This window comes from Triticum aestivum, chromosome 6D (genome assembly GCF_018294505.1).
Source record: "Triticum aestivum cultivar Chinese Spring chromosome 6D, IWGSC CS RefSeq v2.1, whole genome shotgun sequence".
Taxonomy (NCBI): Eukaryota; Viridiplantae; Streptophyta; class Magnoliopsida; order Poales; family Poaceae; genus Triticum; species Triticum aestivum.
Window position 1 is genome coordinate 203,273,842 of NC_057811.1, and position 17,868 is coordinate 203,291,709.

At 53.8% G+C, this 17,868-nt stretch overlaps 1 protein-coding gene across 7 annotated transcripts in view; it reads left to right on the top strand.

Moving 5' to 3' along the window:
• LOC123144464 (probable magnesium transporter NIPA2) overlaps window positions 1-12,821 on the top strand; it is a 52,664-nt gene extending 39,843 nt beyond the window's left edge. For 6 of the 7 annotated variants that reach the window (XM_044563613.1, XM_044563619.1, XM_044563614.1 and 3 more), the window contains one exon: window positions 12,380-12,821. In XM_044563613.1, the coding sequence (XP_044419548.1) occupies window positions 12,380-12,559 (180 nt within the window). In that variant the 3' untranslated portion in view covers window positions 12,560-12,821. The remainder of the gene's footprint in view (window positions 1-12,379) is intronic. The other variant, XM_044563618.1, reaches the window with a different exon arrangement.
• The last annotated feature ends 5,047 nt before the right edge of the window (window positions 12,822-17,868 follow it).

Here is a 17,868-nt window from a genome sequence, read left to right on the forward strand (position 1 = left end):
GAGAATCGTCCGCGCTGCCTTAGACAGCCATCTACCCTGCCAGGGCTTGATACGGTGATGGAGCTTGAGCATTGAAGGTCTCAAGTCTGCGACGGAGAGCCGAGAGTCACTAATGGGAATCCCCAGGTAGGTGGTGGGGAAGGAGCTTAACTGACAGTTGAGTCGGTTGGCTATTGTCTGGCTCTCCGCGGGGGAATAGCCCATCACCATCACTTCGCTCTTAGCGAAGTTGATTGTAAGGCCCGACATCTGCTGGAAGCAGAGTAGGAGGAATTTGACGTCGTGATATCCGCCACGGACCCCTCCATCATAATGATGGTGTCGTCTGCGTACTGGAGTAGGGACACACCATGTCCCCCCACCAGGTGCGGAACTATATCGCGGATGTGTCCCGCGGCCTTCGTCTTGTCTAGGATGGTAGCCAATGCATCGACCACCATGTTGAAGAGGAACGGGAAGAAAGGGTCCCCCTGCCTAACCCCACAGAGGGTGGGGAAGTAGGGACCGATCTCGTCGTTGATGTTGACCGCGGTTTGTCCGGAGGAGAGCAATTGCATGACCCGGGTGACCCATCGATCGTCAAACCCCTTCCGGAGCAACACTTCCCGAAGGAAGTTCCAGCTGACCGTGTCATATGCTTTGTGGAAGTCGATTTTCAGGAAGACGGCCTTCTGGTGTTTGATGCGGACTTCGTGGAGGACTTCGTGAAAGACAAGGACCCTGTCCAAGATGTACCGCCCTTGGATGAAAGCCGACTTGTCAGGGTGGGTGATTCGGTTGGCCAGAGGAGACACCCCATTGGTGAACCCTTTTGCCAGGGTGCGGAATATCACATTGATCACTGTGATCGGGCGGAACTGTCGGATGTCGAAGGCTTCGGGGACCTTGGGGATCAAGGTGATGATCCAGTAGTTGAGGCGGCGAAGGTCGATGGCGCCTACATAGAACTCCTCAAAGAGGGCCATCTGTTATGACCGGTTTGGTCTATACCAGAAAGAGGCCCACCGGGCATTAGTATTAGGGGCTTGACCCACAAGTTATCTTAGGCAAGTTATATTAGGCAAGTTATCTTAGGCTAAAGTTATAAATACTAGTTGTAAGACACCGTTTGAGGCAAGCAATAAAGATATTATAATCTTCTGTTGCCCGGCTCCCCAAGGAGCCGGAACCCTAGCCGCCGCACCTAACCCTAGCCACGACGGCGCCTCATCGCCGGCGCGCCCGCTCCAGCCCTCGTCCTCCTCCCCCTTGTCCATACAATCTACGCCGGAGGCCCGGTAGGAACCCTAGTCCTACCAATTTGGTATCCAGAGACACCAGGCCGATCATGTCGCTTCCTCCATCACCGCCGCCGCTGCCATCCACCTTCGCCCCACCACCGCTGTCGCCGGCCACCTCCTCGCCGATGACGGCGATCACGTCCGGGACCATCACCACCACCGCGCCAACGACGACCACCACCACGGCGGATCCGCCTCCGCCCCTTACGCCCGAGGAGGTGTCGGGCACCCTGCGAGAGCTCGTCCAAGCCGTCCGGGGCATCACCCTCTACCTCGCCGGGAACCAGCCCCCGCCGCCGAGCGCCGCCACCACCGCCTATGGGCCGCCGCCGCTACAGTGGCCCGCCCCGGCCTTCCAGGCGCCCTACGGAGGGGCGCCTCCGCCGCCGCTCCTGCTGCCCTACCCGGCCGCGGGAACGCCTTGGCCAGCGTGGCCGACCGCCACCACATCGCTGGGGGCCCGCCTCAGCAGTTCCTCCCAGCGCCACCGCCGGCCCCCACGATGCAGGCGACGGTGCAGCAGCACCACCAGGCGGCGCCGCCATCGACAGCACCACCACCCGCGTCCCGCCCTACTGGCCGGCCCCTTCACCAGGTGCAATTTCCGCCCTCGTCATCGCCGATTCCCGCGTGGGCGGCCGGCTCGTCTCCGGACCCGGTGTATACTACGGCGCCGGAACACCCAATGCCCTCCCTCTGGTCTGACCGTCCCTCCAGCTCGGCGAACTACGCCCCAGAGATCCCCGACCCGGCACACGCACTACCGTTGACTGCAGCTCCCGGGCACGGTGGCCCGACACCCCCTCGCTTCGCCAAACTGGACTTCGCCACTTACGACGGCACGGAGGACCCCCTTAACTGGCTCAACCAGTGCGAGCAGTTCTTTCGAGGGCAGCGGACGCTCGCTTCGGATCGTACCTGGCTCGCGTCCTATCATCTTCGAGGCGCGGCGCAGACTTGGTACTACGCCCTCGAGCAGGACGAGGGCGGCATGCCACCATGGGAGCGCTTCCGGGAGCTTTGTCTCCTCCGGTTCGGGCCTCCTATCCGCGGGAGCCGACTGGCGGCCCTCGGCCGCTTGCCTTTCACATCCACGGTCCAGGACTACGCCGACCGCTTCCAGGCCCTGGCATGCCATGCGCCGGGCGTCTCCGCGACTCAGCGCGCCGAGTTATTTGTGGGCGGATTACCGGACCATATTCGCGTGGACGTCGAGCTCCGGGATCCCCCCGACCTCCAGACGGCCATGTACTACGCCCGGGCCTTCGAACAGCGAGCTCAGGCGCTGCAGCAACCGGCCGGCCGGGGCGGCCGCCATCCCAGTCGACCAGCGCCGACTCCATCACCGGGCCGGCTTCCTCCAGCCGCGACGACCGCACCTCCGGCCACCACCCGGACCTTCCGTCGGTTGTCACCGGCCGAGCAGCAGGAGCGTCGCCGTCAGGGCCTCTGCTTCAACTGTGATGAGCCCTACACGCCGACCCATGTCTGCCCCCGCCTATTTTACTTGGAGACGGTCGACTACACCGAGGCGGACGACTCGACCGACGAGCCACCAACCGCGGCGGCCGCGGACACGCCCGCGGATTCCACGGCGACGGCATGCGTCGTCTCCCTCCACGCTCTCGTCGGCATCCGTGGCGAATGGACCATGTTGTTACCGGTGACAGTCCATGGCGAGCGGCTGGTGGCCCTGCTGGATACTGGCTCCACCCATAACTTCCTGCCCGCGGCGACCATGCGTCGGCTAGCACTGCCGACCACGGGCGGGGAGCGCCTGCGGATCACGGTGGCAAACGGCGATCGCCTCCGGTGCCATGGGCTCGCCTGCGACGTTCCCATCTCCATCGGTGGCGAGCACTTCTCCATTACATGTGCAGGCATCGACCTCGGCTGCTTCGACTTCATCCTCGGGGTGGATTTTCTCCGGACCCTCGGGCCCATCCTGTGGGACTTCGACGCACTCTCGATGACGTTCTGGCGGCTGGGCCGCCGCATCCGGTGGGACGGCCTTGGGGGCGCCGCGCCAGCCGTGCCACACCTCCAGCTGGCCGCCGCGTCCCAGGAGGCCGAGCACCCCCTGCTGGATCCCCTTCTACAGCAGCACCGCGACCTCTTCGACAAGCCACGGGGTCTTCCACCCGCCCGGGTGTACGACCATCATATTCACCTCGTACCGGGCTCCACCCCCATGGCGGTTCGGCCCTACCGCTACCCTCAGCTGCAGAAAGATGAGTTGGAGCGACAGTGTGCCCTTATGCTCGCGGCAGGCATCATCCGGATCTCCACGTCGCCCTTCTCCGCGCCGGTGCTTCTCGTCCGTAAGTCGGACGACACGTGGCGTTTCTGCATCGACTATCGCGCCCTGAACGCGCTCACGCTCAAGGACAAGTTCCCTATACCGGTGGTCGACGAGCTCTTGGATGAGCTCCATGGGGCGCGCTTCTTCACCAAGCTCGATCTCCGGTCGGGCTATCATCAGGTGCGTATGCATCCAGACGACATCGCCAAGACGGCGTTTCGCACCCACCATGGCCACTTCGAGTTCTTGGTGATGCCCTTCGGCCTCGCCAACGCCCCAGCGACTTTCCAGGCCCTGATGAACGACGTCCTCCGACCCTACTTACGGCGGTTTGTGCTTGTTTTCTTTGATGACATTCTTATCTACAGCGCCACCTGGGCCGAGCACCTCCAGCACGTCGCCATCGTCTTCAACGAGCTTCGGGCGCACCACCTCCACCTTAAGCGCTCGAAGTGCTCGTTCGGGACACCTACCGTCGCCTACCTCGGCCATGTCATCTCGGCCGACGGGGTGGCTATGGACGCCGACAAGGTGGCGGCCGTCTCTGCATGGCCGACGCCTCACTCGCCGCGGGCTCTCCGCGGGTTCCTCGGCCTCGCCGGCTACTACCGGAAATTTATCCGGGAGTTCGGGCTCATCGCGGCGCCCCTCACGCGGTTGCTTCGCCGCGACGCTTTCGCCTGGGACGACGAGGCGACGACGGCGTTCGAGGCCCTCAAGGGGGCCCTCACGACGGGCCCCGTCCTCCAGATGCCCGACTTCGACCGCCCGTTCGTGGTGGACTGTGACGCCTCGGGCGCCGGGTTCGGCGCCGTGCTTCATCAGGGCGATGGGCCCCTTGCTTTCTTCAGCCGGCCTTTCGCTCCACGCCATCTTAAGCTGGCGGCATACGAGCGGGAGCTCATTGGCCTTGTACAGGCCATTCGTCATTGGCGGCCGTACTTGTGGGGACGGTCCTTCCACATTCGCACGGACCACTACAGCCTGAAGTTCTTGCTGGACCAACGGTTGTCGACCGTGCCACAGCACCAGTGGATCAGCAAGCTCTTCGGCTTCGACTTCTCCGTCGAGTATCGGCCGGGCCGTCTTAACATCGTGGCCGACGCGCTGTCCCGTCGCGAGTCCGCCGGGGCGGCCCTGTGCATCCGCTCCGGGCCGACGTTCGGTCTCTTCGCCGACATTCGCCGCGCCACTGCGACGGCCGACGACGCCGTCCTTCTTCAGCAGCAGCTCACGGCCGGCGACCTGGAGGAGCCTTGGCGCTTCTCTGACGGACTGCTTCTCCATGGGCGCCGGATCTTTGTTCCGGCGCATGATGATCTCCGTCACCAGGTGTTACAGCTCGCCCACTCGGCGGGTCATGAGGGTGTGCAGAAAACCCTCCATCGTCTTCGCGCCGACTTCTACATCCCTGGCGATCGCGCCCTGGTTCGCGACTGGGTTCGGTCTTGTCAGACATGCCAGCGCAACAAGACGGAGACCCTGAGGCCGGCTGGCTTACTTCAGCCTTTGGAGGTGCCGTCTCAGGTCTGGGCGGATATCTCCATGGACTTCATCGAGGGCCTTCCCAAGGTGGGCGGCAAGTCGGTCATTCTCACGGTGGTCGACCGCTTTTCCAAGTACGCCCACTTCATCGCGCTCGGCCATCCGTACACGGCGGCGTCAGTGGCCCGGGCCTTCTTTGACGGCATCGTCCGTCTCCACGGGTTCCCTGCTTCGATCGTCAGTGATCGGGACCCAGTGTTCACGGGCCATGTCTGGCGCGATCTCTTCAGGATGGCGGGTGTCCAACTCCGCCTGAGTACGGCGTTCCATCCTCAGACAGATGGTCAGTCCGAGGTGGTTAACAAGGTCATTGCCATGTATTTGCGTTGTGTGACAGGTGATCGGCCTCGCGCTTGGGTGGATGGCTCTCTTGGGCGGAGTACTGCTACAATACCTCTATCACTCCGCCCTGCGCGCGACGCCGTTTGAGGTGGTCTATGGTCGACCACCCCCGCCTATACTTCCGGTGGACCCGGAGACGGCTCGGACGGAGGTTGCGGGTGACCTTATCCGCACTCGTGACGAGATGCTTGCTGAGGTTCCGTCAGCGTCTCCTTCAGGCACACAGCTGGCCAAGCACTACTACGACGATCATCATCGCGAGGCGGAGTTCGCGGTGGGTGATTGGGTGTGGCTGCGTCTTCTCCACCGCTCTACGCAGTCACTCGACCCGCGCGCGAAGCGCAAGCTCGGCCCTCGCTACGCCGGGCCCTTCCCTATCTTGGAGCGCATTGGGAAGGTGGCCTATCGTCTTCAGCTTCCAGCCCGCGCTCGCATCCACGACGTCTTCCATGTTGGGGCTGCTCAAGCCTTTCCGTGGCGAGCCACCGGCGGCTCCTCCGGCGCTTCCTCCAACTCGCGATGGTCGCATTCTTCCAGAGCCGGCAAAGGTGTTGCAGGCGCAGCTCCGTCGTGGCGTCTGGTTCGTCCTCGTTCAGTGGGCGGGCCTTCCGGAGGAGGAGGCTACTTGGGAGCAGCGTGATGAATTCCGCCAACACTATCCAGACTTTCAGCTCGAGGACGAGCTGTTTGCGCAGGCGGGGAGAGATGTTATGACCGGTTTGGTCTATACCAGAAAGAGGCCCACCGGGCATTAGTATTAGGGGCTTGACCCACAAGTTATCTTAGGCAAGTTATATTAGGCAAGTTATCTTAGGCTAAAGTTATAAATACTAGTTGTAAGACACCATTTGAGGCAAGCAATAAAGATATTATAATCTTCTGTTGCCCGGCTCCCCAAGGAGCCGGAACCCTAGCCGCCGCACCTAACCCCAGCCGCGACGGCGCCTCATCGCCGGCGCGCCCGCTCTAGCCCTCGTCCTCCTCCCCCTTGTCCATACAATCTACGCCGGAGGCCCAGTAGGAACCCTAGTCCTACCACCATCACCTCGCGTTTGATCATAGTCCAGAATGTCTGGAAGAATTTAATCGGGAGTCCATCGGGGCCCAGGGCCGGATGCTGGGTTCATGCCTTTAATAGTAGTCCAGACCTCCTCCTCAAAGAACGGTGCCGTGAGGGCAGGGTTCTCCGCGGCAGAGACGCACTGGTGGCCACTCCAGAAATTTGCCGCTAAAGCTAGGCCTCCCCGAGGGGAGGTGGAGAAGAGGGCTTTATAGAAGCCGTCCACATGGGCCCGGATGTCCGCCGGGTGCTGCAGGAGGGTCACCCCATCCCAGAGCAAAGGGTAGTGTTCCGCCGCCTACGGCCATTGGCGATGGCTTGGAAGTAAGCCGTATTGGCGTCACCCTGAAGGACCCACTTTTGTGCCCCACGAAGACGCCAATATGCCTCCTCGTCAGTGTAAATGACCGTGAGTTGATCCTCAAGGTCATACCGCAGCAACCACTTGTTGGGGGCTAGTCCAACGGAGCCAGCCCGAAGGTCAAGGGCCTGGATGGACTCGAGAATGGCTTTCTTGCGCTCCCGCAAGTCGCAGTCGAGATTCGTTCCTATCCCTTCATAAACTGCCTCGCGCGTTTGGCACAAAAATGCCAATCGTCGACAACCGAGAGGGCACGGTGAGGAGAGACGTGCCTCCACCCATCTATCCCGAACGGCTTCAGTGAAGCCATTTTGGTTTAGCCAGAACGTCTCAAAGCGGAATCTAGGAGGTGGGGGTGGCAGGGCGCTCATCCTCCGAGGATAGGAGAAGGGGGACATGGTCCGAGCCGATACGGGTGATGGCGCGGAGGGAGGCAAGGGGGAAGCGATGCTCCCATTCTGGCGAGACCAAGACCCGGTCGAGGACGGAGCGGGTCGGGTCTACCTGCTGGTTGGTCCAGGTGAATCTGGCACCAACCCTATCTAACTCTCGGAGGCCGAGCTCAGCAATGCAGCCATTGAACATTTGCATCCGAGGGTAGTTGACTAGGTCATTACTCTTATCCTCTGCGTAGCCGAGGAGGTTGAAGTCGCCGCCCACCACTACCGGGAGTTGGGTAGCCGACACCTTCCTCATAAGCTCGTCGAGGAAGGAGGCCGACCGGCTGTGGTCGGCAGGACCATAGACGATTATGACCTCCCACTTGAAGTGAACCGCCCGTTCAAAGAGCTCCATGATGACGTAGAACTCACCCCGATCCATGCTACCTACCTCGAAGGTGGCATCCTTCACGCCTAAAAGGATGCCACCCGAGTGACCGGCGATCCCACTAGATGGGAGCCAATGCCAGGCAAACAAGTGAGAGCTCAAGAGCTCGATCCTCGGTCCATGCTACCTACCTCGAATGTGGCATCCTTCACGCATAAAAGGAAGCCACCCGAGTGCCCGGCAATCCCACTAGATGTGAGCCAATGCCAGGCAAACAAGTGAGAGCTCAAGCGCTTGAGCTCTAAAAGGGAGAACTCTGTGAGCATGGTTTCTTGGATGGACACGATGTCAATGTGTTCGTCACGCATATACTCGGCGAGTTGGCGGTGGCGGCCATCTTGGCCGAAGCTGCGGATGTTCCAAATAAGGGTCCACATCAAGGAGCCATCGGGGGGCTGCTTGACCACATGACACGAGAGGCGCTTTGGGCGCGAAGGGCGGCGGTGCGGGAGCGGGCGCGGCCGCGGATCTCAACAACCGCGGCCGTGCTGCCGCGTGTGGGGAGGCAGGCCAGGAGACCCGATGGCTGAAGGATTGGCCATGCGCTCCCGAGCCTCGGCCAACTGCCCATCCAAGATTTCCCGTGCGCGGATTGCCTCGATTTGGACTAAATGGGGAGCAACCTCTCCCCTGAATACAATCGCCGAGTCCGCCGCGACCTTCGCAAGGTGGCCGAGCGGAGCCGACTCAAGTGCGGAGAACGAGCAAGTAGAAGTAGTAGCAGGAATGTCCGTGGTACCTGGCTCGAGGTTCCGTACCGCGCCCTGGAGCTCTGCCTGCTCAGGAATGGGCAGTGCCGGGCTGCTCGCCGGCCTGGCAGCGTCGATCCGAGCACTGCGGCCCGAGGACGTCACCGGCGTCGAGGTCAACCTGCCCCGCCTGGTTTATGCTGTCGTCCGCGGCAGCAGCAGGTGGGCAGCCACCGGAGTGGTAACCACTGAGGCCGCCACCGCAGACACGGCCGACGGAGAGGAGGTGGGCGGGGCGGACGATGGAGAGGAGCGCGGAGAGGCCGGAGGAGCTGCAGAGTGACGGGGTCCGCGCACAGGAGCGGGTCCGTCCCAGTCCGTGGCGGGGGGTGGAGCGTGACCAGGACAAGGTCCGGCACCACGGGCGTGGGGGTGGAGTACCCGGGAACCTCTGCTAGAGACATCGGCAGGGGCGTGGAGACCAGCCATTAGGTGAAGACTATCTTGTGCATGATGGCTATCTCTACAAGAATGGTCGTCTATGCATCCAAAGAAGTTTCTACGTTTCAAGCTGATTAGAGAGCTCCATTCAAGTGATTTTAGTGGCCATGTTGACTATCGCTAACCTTGAGGCTTGTTACTTTTGGCCACAACTAAGAAGAGATGCTGAGAAGGGGAGCCTTGGCGCAACAGTAAAGTTGCTGCCTCGTAACCATGAGGTCACCGGTTCGAGTACTGGAAACAACCTCTTGCAGAAATGTAGGGAAAGGTTGCTTACGAAAGACCCAAAGTGATCGGACCCTTCCCCGAACCTTGCGTAAGTGGGAGCTACATGCACCAGGATGCCCTTTCTGAAAAAGAGATGCTAGGAATTTTGTTCAGAAGTGACCCATATGTCAAACCTTCGAAGGTCAAGTCCAAAAACAAGGTTATACATGCCTTCACCTATTCCTGTCATTCCATGGGAGGATATCTTTATGGACTTCGTCTTGGGTTTGCCAAGAACAAGACGAGGGAGTAATGTTGTGTTTGTGGTGGTGGACCGATTCTCTAAAATGGCTCATTTCATTCCATGACACAAGACACTAGATGCTCATGATGTGGCAAATCTTTTCTTTTGGGAAGTGGTCAGACTTCAGGTGTTCCGATGACCATCTTAGCCCGTGAAAGCAAGTTTCTTGCGGCATTTTGGCTCACTTTGTAGAAGCAATTCAACACTGAATTAAAATTTTCTAGCACTGCCTACCCAGAAACATATGGTTAAACTAAAGAGGTGAACAGATGTTTGGGTAATCTGATCCGTTGCATGTGGAGAAAGAAAGGGACAATGGGATTTGGTTTTATCTCTTTTCGAGTTCTCCTGCAACAACACAAGGCATAGATCGACATGAAGGAGTCCTTTCTCCATTATCTGCACTAAAGTTCCAAGACATGTGGTGGACCTGATAAAGCTACCATCAAGGGGAAACCAAAAATTAGCATTGTCTTCTGCTGATAACTACACTGAACTATTTGAAGATCGTAGGGTTTTGGAAGCACATAATCAGAAGTATAAACAGTTAGCTGACTGCAGAAGAGGTCGAAATCATTCTAAGTTGGTGATGGTATACCTCCGGAAAGAAAGACCGCCTTTAGGTGTTAAAGGGAGGCATAGGCATGAAATTATGGGCCCTTTTCTATTCCGAGGAAGATAAACAATAATGCTTATGTGATCGATCTTCCAAGCAAGATGGGTATATCTAACACATTCAATGTTGTAGACTTGACTCTCTACCACCCAGAGCAAGCCCTTTATGAAGACAACTCGAGGTCAGTTTCCCAACAACCACGGAAGAATGATGAGAAACATTAGAGAAAATTAAAGAGAGAAAAACAGAAGTCAAAACCGTTTGACTTTTACATACTTCTACTCCAATCTAGACAAGGTGGTCCATAAGTCATTGCTTGTTGTATTAGTTTTCTTATCCTATAGATAATCTTTCTGGAGTCTTCTAGCTATGAGTAGAGGCTGAACCTTAAGTAAGTAATGTATTCTAGAGTCTTCTGTCTAGAAGTAGAAGTTGAGATGTGAAAGCTTCTCAAAGCCCTATAAATAGAGGTCTTCACCATAGTATCCTGGAATGCGGGACGAAAGGGCTCTGCTCACCTCCTCTCTAGGCTTAACAAAGTTTAGAACACAAACTTAGAGAGCTTTGCTCCTTTATCTACCCAATGGGATATCCTCAAGTGAGTTCAAGGCCTCCCACTTGTGGAGAAACTCTATTGAAGTTCAAGACCTCCCTTGTGGAGAAGATTCCTCTACGAATTCAAGACCCCATGGAGATGAACTATCTTTTGGTTTCCATCTTCCTTTGTGGTGTTTGGATCAAGATGTACCGCCTATGTTAACTTTTGGTTATGAGAAGTGTGTTTGGTTGTGAATCTTGTCCTTGTTGAGCCTTTTCCTCTGCTTATGTTCTTCCCCGCATCCATCTTCAGTTCGTGAAGATCGGGTCACCCCTATGGTTTGCTTGTTTGCTTTGATCTGCGCTCTTGCATAAGCACGCTGCCTATGTCAGTTCCACTTGCATCACATTCAATCTCAAAAGTATTCGCAAAATCGGGTAGAACACAAGTTGTTGTATTTGTTTTCTTATCTGATAGATAATGTTTCTAGAGTCTTCTAGCTATGAGTAGAGGCTGAACCTTAAGTAATGTTTCTAGAGTCTTCTAGCTATGAGTAGAGGCTGAACCTTAAGTAATGTTTCCCAGAGTCTTCTAGCTATAAGTAGAAGTTAAGATGTGAAGGCTTGTTAAAGCCCTATAAGGCCTTGTACAATGCTAGATGCTTAGGGAGGTGCTTAGAAAAATAAACCAGATTTTCTCAAGCACCAGTGCCTATTTCTACAGGAGAGACGCCTAATTAAGCGTCTACCCTGTACAAATAAGCACCGGTGCTTAAGAAAAGCCTAGTTTATTTCTCCAAGCACCTCTCCTAAGCACCTTGCATTGTACAAGGCCTAAATAGAGGTCCTGATCTCTAGTTTCTAACCAACCTATGTACTCACTGCCTATAACAGAACTTGGTGTTTTAATCTAAGATCTTGGGCTATGATCTTGTGTTTAAGGAGTTTTGGACTGCACTCATGCTGCCATATCGGCCTATAGTTGCTTCTAGAGCGATATGTGGCGCAATAGGTTGAAGTAGTTCTTCAACACTAGTGATGTACACTTTGTAGCGTTAAGGTGGAGTTGTTCCTCTATAACCTTGTGCTGATTCAGTAAAGTTATTTAAGTTTGCAATCATTGAGGAAACGGCATAATCTCCTCACCATGAAGCGGTGGAGGTTGTCATTGCTCTTGTCCTCGTCGCGGTAGAGCATTTTTAAGTCCCTAAATGACGACCTAGTGGCCTAGTAGGACATCTCGCATCTCATCGAGGAAAGCGACCTTGTCCAACAACCAATAGTCTTCAACGGAGGGGGAGACCAGAAACGTCACACAATTGTCCGATAAGTGGACGTTGCTCATCCAAACTGCGCGACTAATCCAAGCAACCAAGATGCCACCCCTCGTCTTGATAGCCGGCAAGTAGAAATAACCATAAAAATCCGTGCCTAAGGCTTTCATAACCAATACATGGAATAATCCGATAATGTAGTCACTGCCTTGCATATGTACGCCTTTAGCCCATCTCCACAACATGTAGATAGTGGAAATATGCGACATTTTATGTGTTCCTGTAAGATTAATCTTGTACTCCCTCTGTAAAGAATTATAAGGGCATTTAGATCACTAGAGTAGTGATCTAAACGTTCTTAATTTCTTTACAGAGGGAGTAATATTGAAGTGGTTGCTTCTTTCCTTGATGAGTCGTGTACTATAAACAATATCCTGGCATAATTATGTGTATTAATAAATTGATCCTTTCTTAAGTAATATGTATACATAATTTTTATCTGACTTAAGGCCATGATTATTTCCCCATTTCAGGATTGGGTTTCACAGAGTGCAACACAGATAGCTACTCAACTATGTGGGTTCGTGACTATTGTTGCAGGGACTTTTCTACTTCACAAGACTAACACCAGCAGCACAGATAGACATGCGGAGAGTGCACCAACACCTCCACCTCCACCGCCGCCGCCTGATCAAATTTGTGTGCAGGGATGAAGCCTGCTTCCAAGTTATTACCTAACTTCAGCTCCACATCTAACATGTACCAAAACATCGAGACAACAAGCACATGGAATCCGATTGAATGTTATATTGGTATAGTAGTAGCATTTTTTGTTAAAGATGTTTCTCTTTTACCTGTATAATTGAAGTGTATGAATATAGTCTTCATTACACATGACTTGAAATTTATGCAGAGAGTTTATTATTAAAAATAAATGGAAACGATACTACCAAACGAAGTTTGTTTTAACGAGAACTCTAATGTTCCTAAATTTTATGGACTTTCCCAATATCGAAATGACCTTTTCAGAACAGGTCCGAGTAAAATAGCAATAATTCAAAACACTTCTTTTTCTATTACATTATTTCGGAAACCTAAGGACTCGATTGTATGGACATTGAAAATATAGGATTTTCGATCTTGGCTGGGAAAGGAGGGAAACGAATACTCAACTTAAGTTGAGTAAATAGAATTCCATATCGATCTCATAGATCCCTAGAACAAACATCTACATCTAATTCAGAAAAAAGTTAGAAAATCCTACGTATATTTGTGTAGTGTCAAAAATGCTCTTATGTTGTGTGATGAGGGAGCATATTTGTGAAACGAAGAGATTAGTTAAGACGTTGATTCTTATGTATGTAATCGCATTCATTCAAATAGTGGAGCGACGTATGTAATCGCATTCATTCAAATAGTGGAGCATGCAGTAAAGATGTTGAGTTTTATGTAATGGCATTCATTCAAATAGTTCCACGAGATATTCTCTCTACAAGTTTTTTGCTATTTAGAGGAACAAAATCCCGCTCATGTATTTTTTTAAGGAAAAATAAATCTTGCTCCAAGTTTATTTGACATTTTTCTAGAATAGTAAGAATTTATTCATCATATTATATGACCGGTTGCGTCCTTGCCGAAAGACCAATTAAAGTCAAACAATTTATGAACTACATATTTTATGAATGCAAAAAACAAATACAATGAGAACTTAGGCGAACTATTTGAAAGATGTTTTTCTTGAACTGTCTGCAAGTGATTATCTTTGTATTGCGTTTGTATTTACGTTGTATTTACTAATGACAGACAACAACGTTGATCATTGTCCATGTATTTCTTTGGTGATACATACGTCATTTGCTTGAGTAGAGAGAAAACCCGACCGCGCCCCCGCGGCAAATGACCCAAACCATCGGAATCGGACCCCTCCACCTGTAACCACATGAGCAGAAGGAAATCAAGCGAACCAACCAGATGATTAACAACCCAAAGAAGAGTGCAATCAACGACGGAATACATCGGGGGTGGCTTCTTGACGGGGAGCCGAGCAACAGGCCTACCACGGGGCCCAGGGGCCACCAAGGATCTGGCGACAGGAAAGAGCCCGAAGGATTGAATATGCATCCAAAGACCATCTTGGTCCCCAAGTCAATATGGCGGCGGGCATATTGGATCTACTCCCTCTATAAAACCCTAGCCTCACCATCTATATAAGGTGGAGGCTAGGGGCTCTCATTGTCATGTACATCCGTAGAACCATGCTCTTGGTAGACTCACTCTCCATCTCCATTGTATTCCCCCACATGAGTTATCCCACCATGAATACAAACAAAAAGCAGGACGTAGTGTATTAGTCCTTCCCGGAGGCCCGAACCTGGGTAAACTCTCTGTGCGGACTCTGATCTGGTACGCTCGGCTACGTTCGCTACCTTACCATGGGTACTAACGGAATTATGCACCATTAGTTGGCACGCTAGGCACGGGCTGCATTGGCCGGAGGCCGATCCCAGATCGGATCTCCTCCAGTTTCCGGCAGCCTCACGCCGAGAGAAAGCCTAACTTTTGGCTCCTTCACCTTCACTGCAGATGGGATGGGCCGGGTCGACATCAACCCATTAGCCCCTGCTCGCACAACTATATCGACGGTGACGTTAGAGCCTGGCCAGACTTGTCAAGCTCCACGACGTCCTCACCACCAACTTCCGACTCGGAAGGCGATGACCCTTCCCCCAATGAGTTCGACGATCGGGGCTTGGGCCCTGGCCTCGTGGTCGGCCTGCTGTGCCAATCTCACGGAATACCACCAGTTCGCCCCAATGTCACACGTAGTTGCCATGATGTGCGACAGCTGCTTCATAGACCATATACGAGAGGACTGCGTCATTGACGGACACATCTCCAACTGCAACATCAACACTGTCAACGTCGTCCAATTCTCCGATGTGGAGGGTTCGAAGCCGAGATCACTCCGGACCCCAGCCATGGAGGCCGGAGACAGCCAGTCGGCCTCAACTCCCGCACCAACATTAATGACAAGGAGGCCCCACAAGCCATCACTCTCCAACTAGTCATGATGACAACACCAACCGAGACCTCTTCAGAAGCAATGAGGGTTGCTACAGCACACAAGGGGCCTCCCGCCGCTCCTCTGGCTTCATAGCCATCAGTCATTGCTCCATCAACAACTCTAGCCCCACCTCTGCTCAGACACCATCTAGGCACATCCAACATCCCTCGGCGCCGCCCCTGGGCTTCGCTACTCCTAGGCCAAAATTCCTGGCCACATCGGTGTAACAATGACGCAACCCATCATCGCTTAAGACGCGTTGCGATTCCTCAGCACCCCCATACTAGTGGGCGACCCCACCACAAAGGCAACTGAGACCTTTCGGCAAGCGACATTAGTCGCCCAACAACAGCTCGAACAAGGGATGGTGGATGTTGCCACGCAGGAGGCGTGATGGCTTGAGACGGTTACGAAAGAGAGGCGATGCCAATCACGACGCTAGCCAGCAACCACCAGCGCCCTCGTGGCCTTAGGTTATGAGGCCGACATGGTCTTCAACAAGCCCACAGACGTCGCCCTGCTCCAAACACCAGCCCACGGCCTCCAAGCTGCCACGGTACCAGCCTACATGCTCCACGAAACACCAGGAACCCGAATATCATCACAAATCTCAAAAGGGTGCTCCACAACAAAATGGAGCTCTAGGAGAGTATCAGCGAGTACATGTAGCATCTGGCCAGCACCAACAACGTCCTTTCAGCTGTGGAGCGCCTACCCTAGGATAATCAGCATGCCTCGGTCCCTGTTGGACACCACACCAATAGGGGAGGCCGGAAACCTCAACAAGCAATCTCCACCATAGGTCGGAGCCTGGCACCCCTCCCACTACGGGCTCCACTGGTGCATGATCGCCTGGGTCACCACCCGACCTCTGTGATCACCTCTGATCCCGTGAGATGGAACGCTACGACAACAACTATGAGGTGTCCAAAAATATTCTGGCAAATCAAAGTCAGACCACTGGCTCAACGACTACCTCAAAGTAGTCGACATGGAGAACTATGCCTTAGGGAACACCCTACGCTACGCACCCCTATGCCTCATGGGCTCAACACGTACTTGGCTCAATGGGCTTCCACCCAGCTCCATCCGCACTTGGTTGGACTTTGAGATGGCTTTCCTCAATACTTTTGGGGGCACATACCAACACCCTGGGAGCGCGTACGACCTCCACAACTACATCCAAGGCGACAACGAAATCTTCTGCAACTTCATCTCACGCTAGATGAAGAAAAGGAACACTCTCATGATGGTCATCGGCTAGCAGGTGATAGACGCCTCCATCAGTTGTGACCAGGACCCCTTCCTCCGTCACAAGTTCTACAAGAAGCAGGCTGATGGAAGGCTCACCATGATGGCACAACTCATGAAGGTCTCCAATGACTACATCACAAGCAAAAGAAACTGCCCGCACTGGCCCGCGCCCGATGCCAGTACCAGACACCCAGGAGCCCGTTGATGGTGAGGGCTCAAGAGGACGGAACAAAAACCACAACCAGGACCACTAGGAAGGAAGAACAAGATTCAGACCTTGTTGCAACAACCAACGAGGCCATCCAGCCTGGAACCAAGAAGCAGAAGTAGGAGAACAAGGCAAGGTGACCAGGACGCACCTACAAGGAGATCATGAGCGACCCATGCAAATATCATAACCATGGGACCTACAAGGCCTCCCACTCGACCAGGGAATCCACACTCAATGACTAGCTCGCCAATGTAACATCCCAAAGTTTTTCCCTAATTAAAATTGGTTTCCCTAATTAAGTAATTATCTTGAATATTTTATTTCACCATTTAGTTAAATGGTGAATAAATAAGCCACCTTCTCTCTTGCGATCTTCTGGATCGAGACTATGCTCTAAACAATGAAACACGACCTTGTTGTAATATTTTGGGGGTACGCAAATTGTTTCGCATCTTTTGCATAAGCCTAGCTGTCACCGTCACGCAAACCCTCCGTTTATTAAATGAATGGAGATATTTTTTTAAGTATATGCCAAATGGCCTCCATATAGTTGGTATGATTTATGCGGTCTCAGAACTGTTTAGTGAGGCTACGTTTCAAGTTTCATCGAAATGGAGTCCGTATGCTACCCAAAACTTCAAATATGCAAGCGGCATTAGTCGTTCTAAATGATAAACATTTGCGAATAAAACTTTTTGTTGGTCGAGCCCACCTAGTGCATAGCCCATATCCCACCTATCTCCACCTTCTTCCCTCTCCTGTTTGAGCCATCATATCACCATCCGATGGATCAGAGCATCCCACCTCTCCTATATAAGACCCCTCACCTTGAGGAGCCTCCTCCCACTCTTCTAGGGTTCCCCCCTCTCCATTTTGTAGCCACACCCCTCCAAAATCACCCCTCTAGCTCCATATCCCTCCACCATCCCGAAACCCTGGCCAGATCCCAATTCCGGAATTCATATCTTGATCTAGTAGCTCAAATTCATCCTCGAGTCCACACCATGTAGGACAAGTTGTCTACGCGAGGAGATGGGAGGAGTTGGGAGAGACGACGGCCAAGGGTAGAAGGTGGCTGCCCCCATGTGCCTCCCCTCTCTTTATATAGTCTACGGGGCAGGGGAGGGCATCCAAAACCCTCCTAGGGCCGACCACAAGGGAGAAATGCCTTTAAATTTGGAGATAACATCTTATCTCTAGATTCAAGCCTTTAAATTTAGAGATAAGACCTTACCTCTAGATTTAAACGACATGGGACTTGGGGATTGGTCCGGCCAACCATGTGGGTTGTAGCCCCACCCCTCCATCCATGTGGGACCTTCCCGGGTCGTTGGGCCCCATGGTGGAACCCCCGGAACCTTCTAGAACCTACGCGACACTCTACTAAAAATTCCCGAACTTTTCCGGAACCCTGAATATGACTTCCCATATATAAATCTGTACCTTTGGACCATTCTGGAGCTCCTCGTGATATCATGGATCTCATCCAAGGC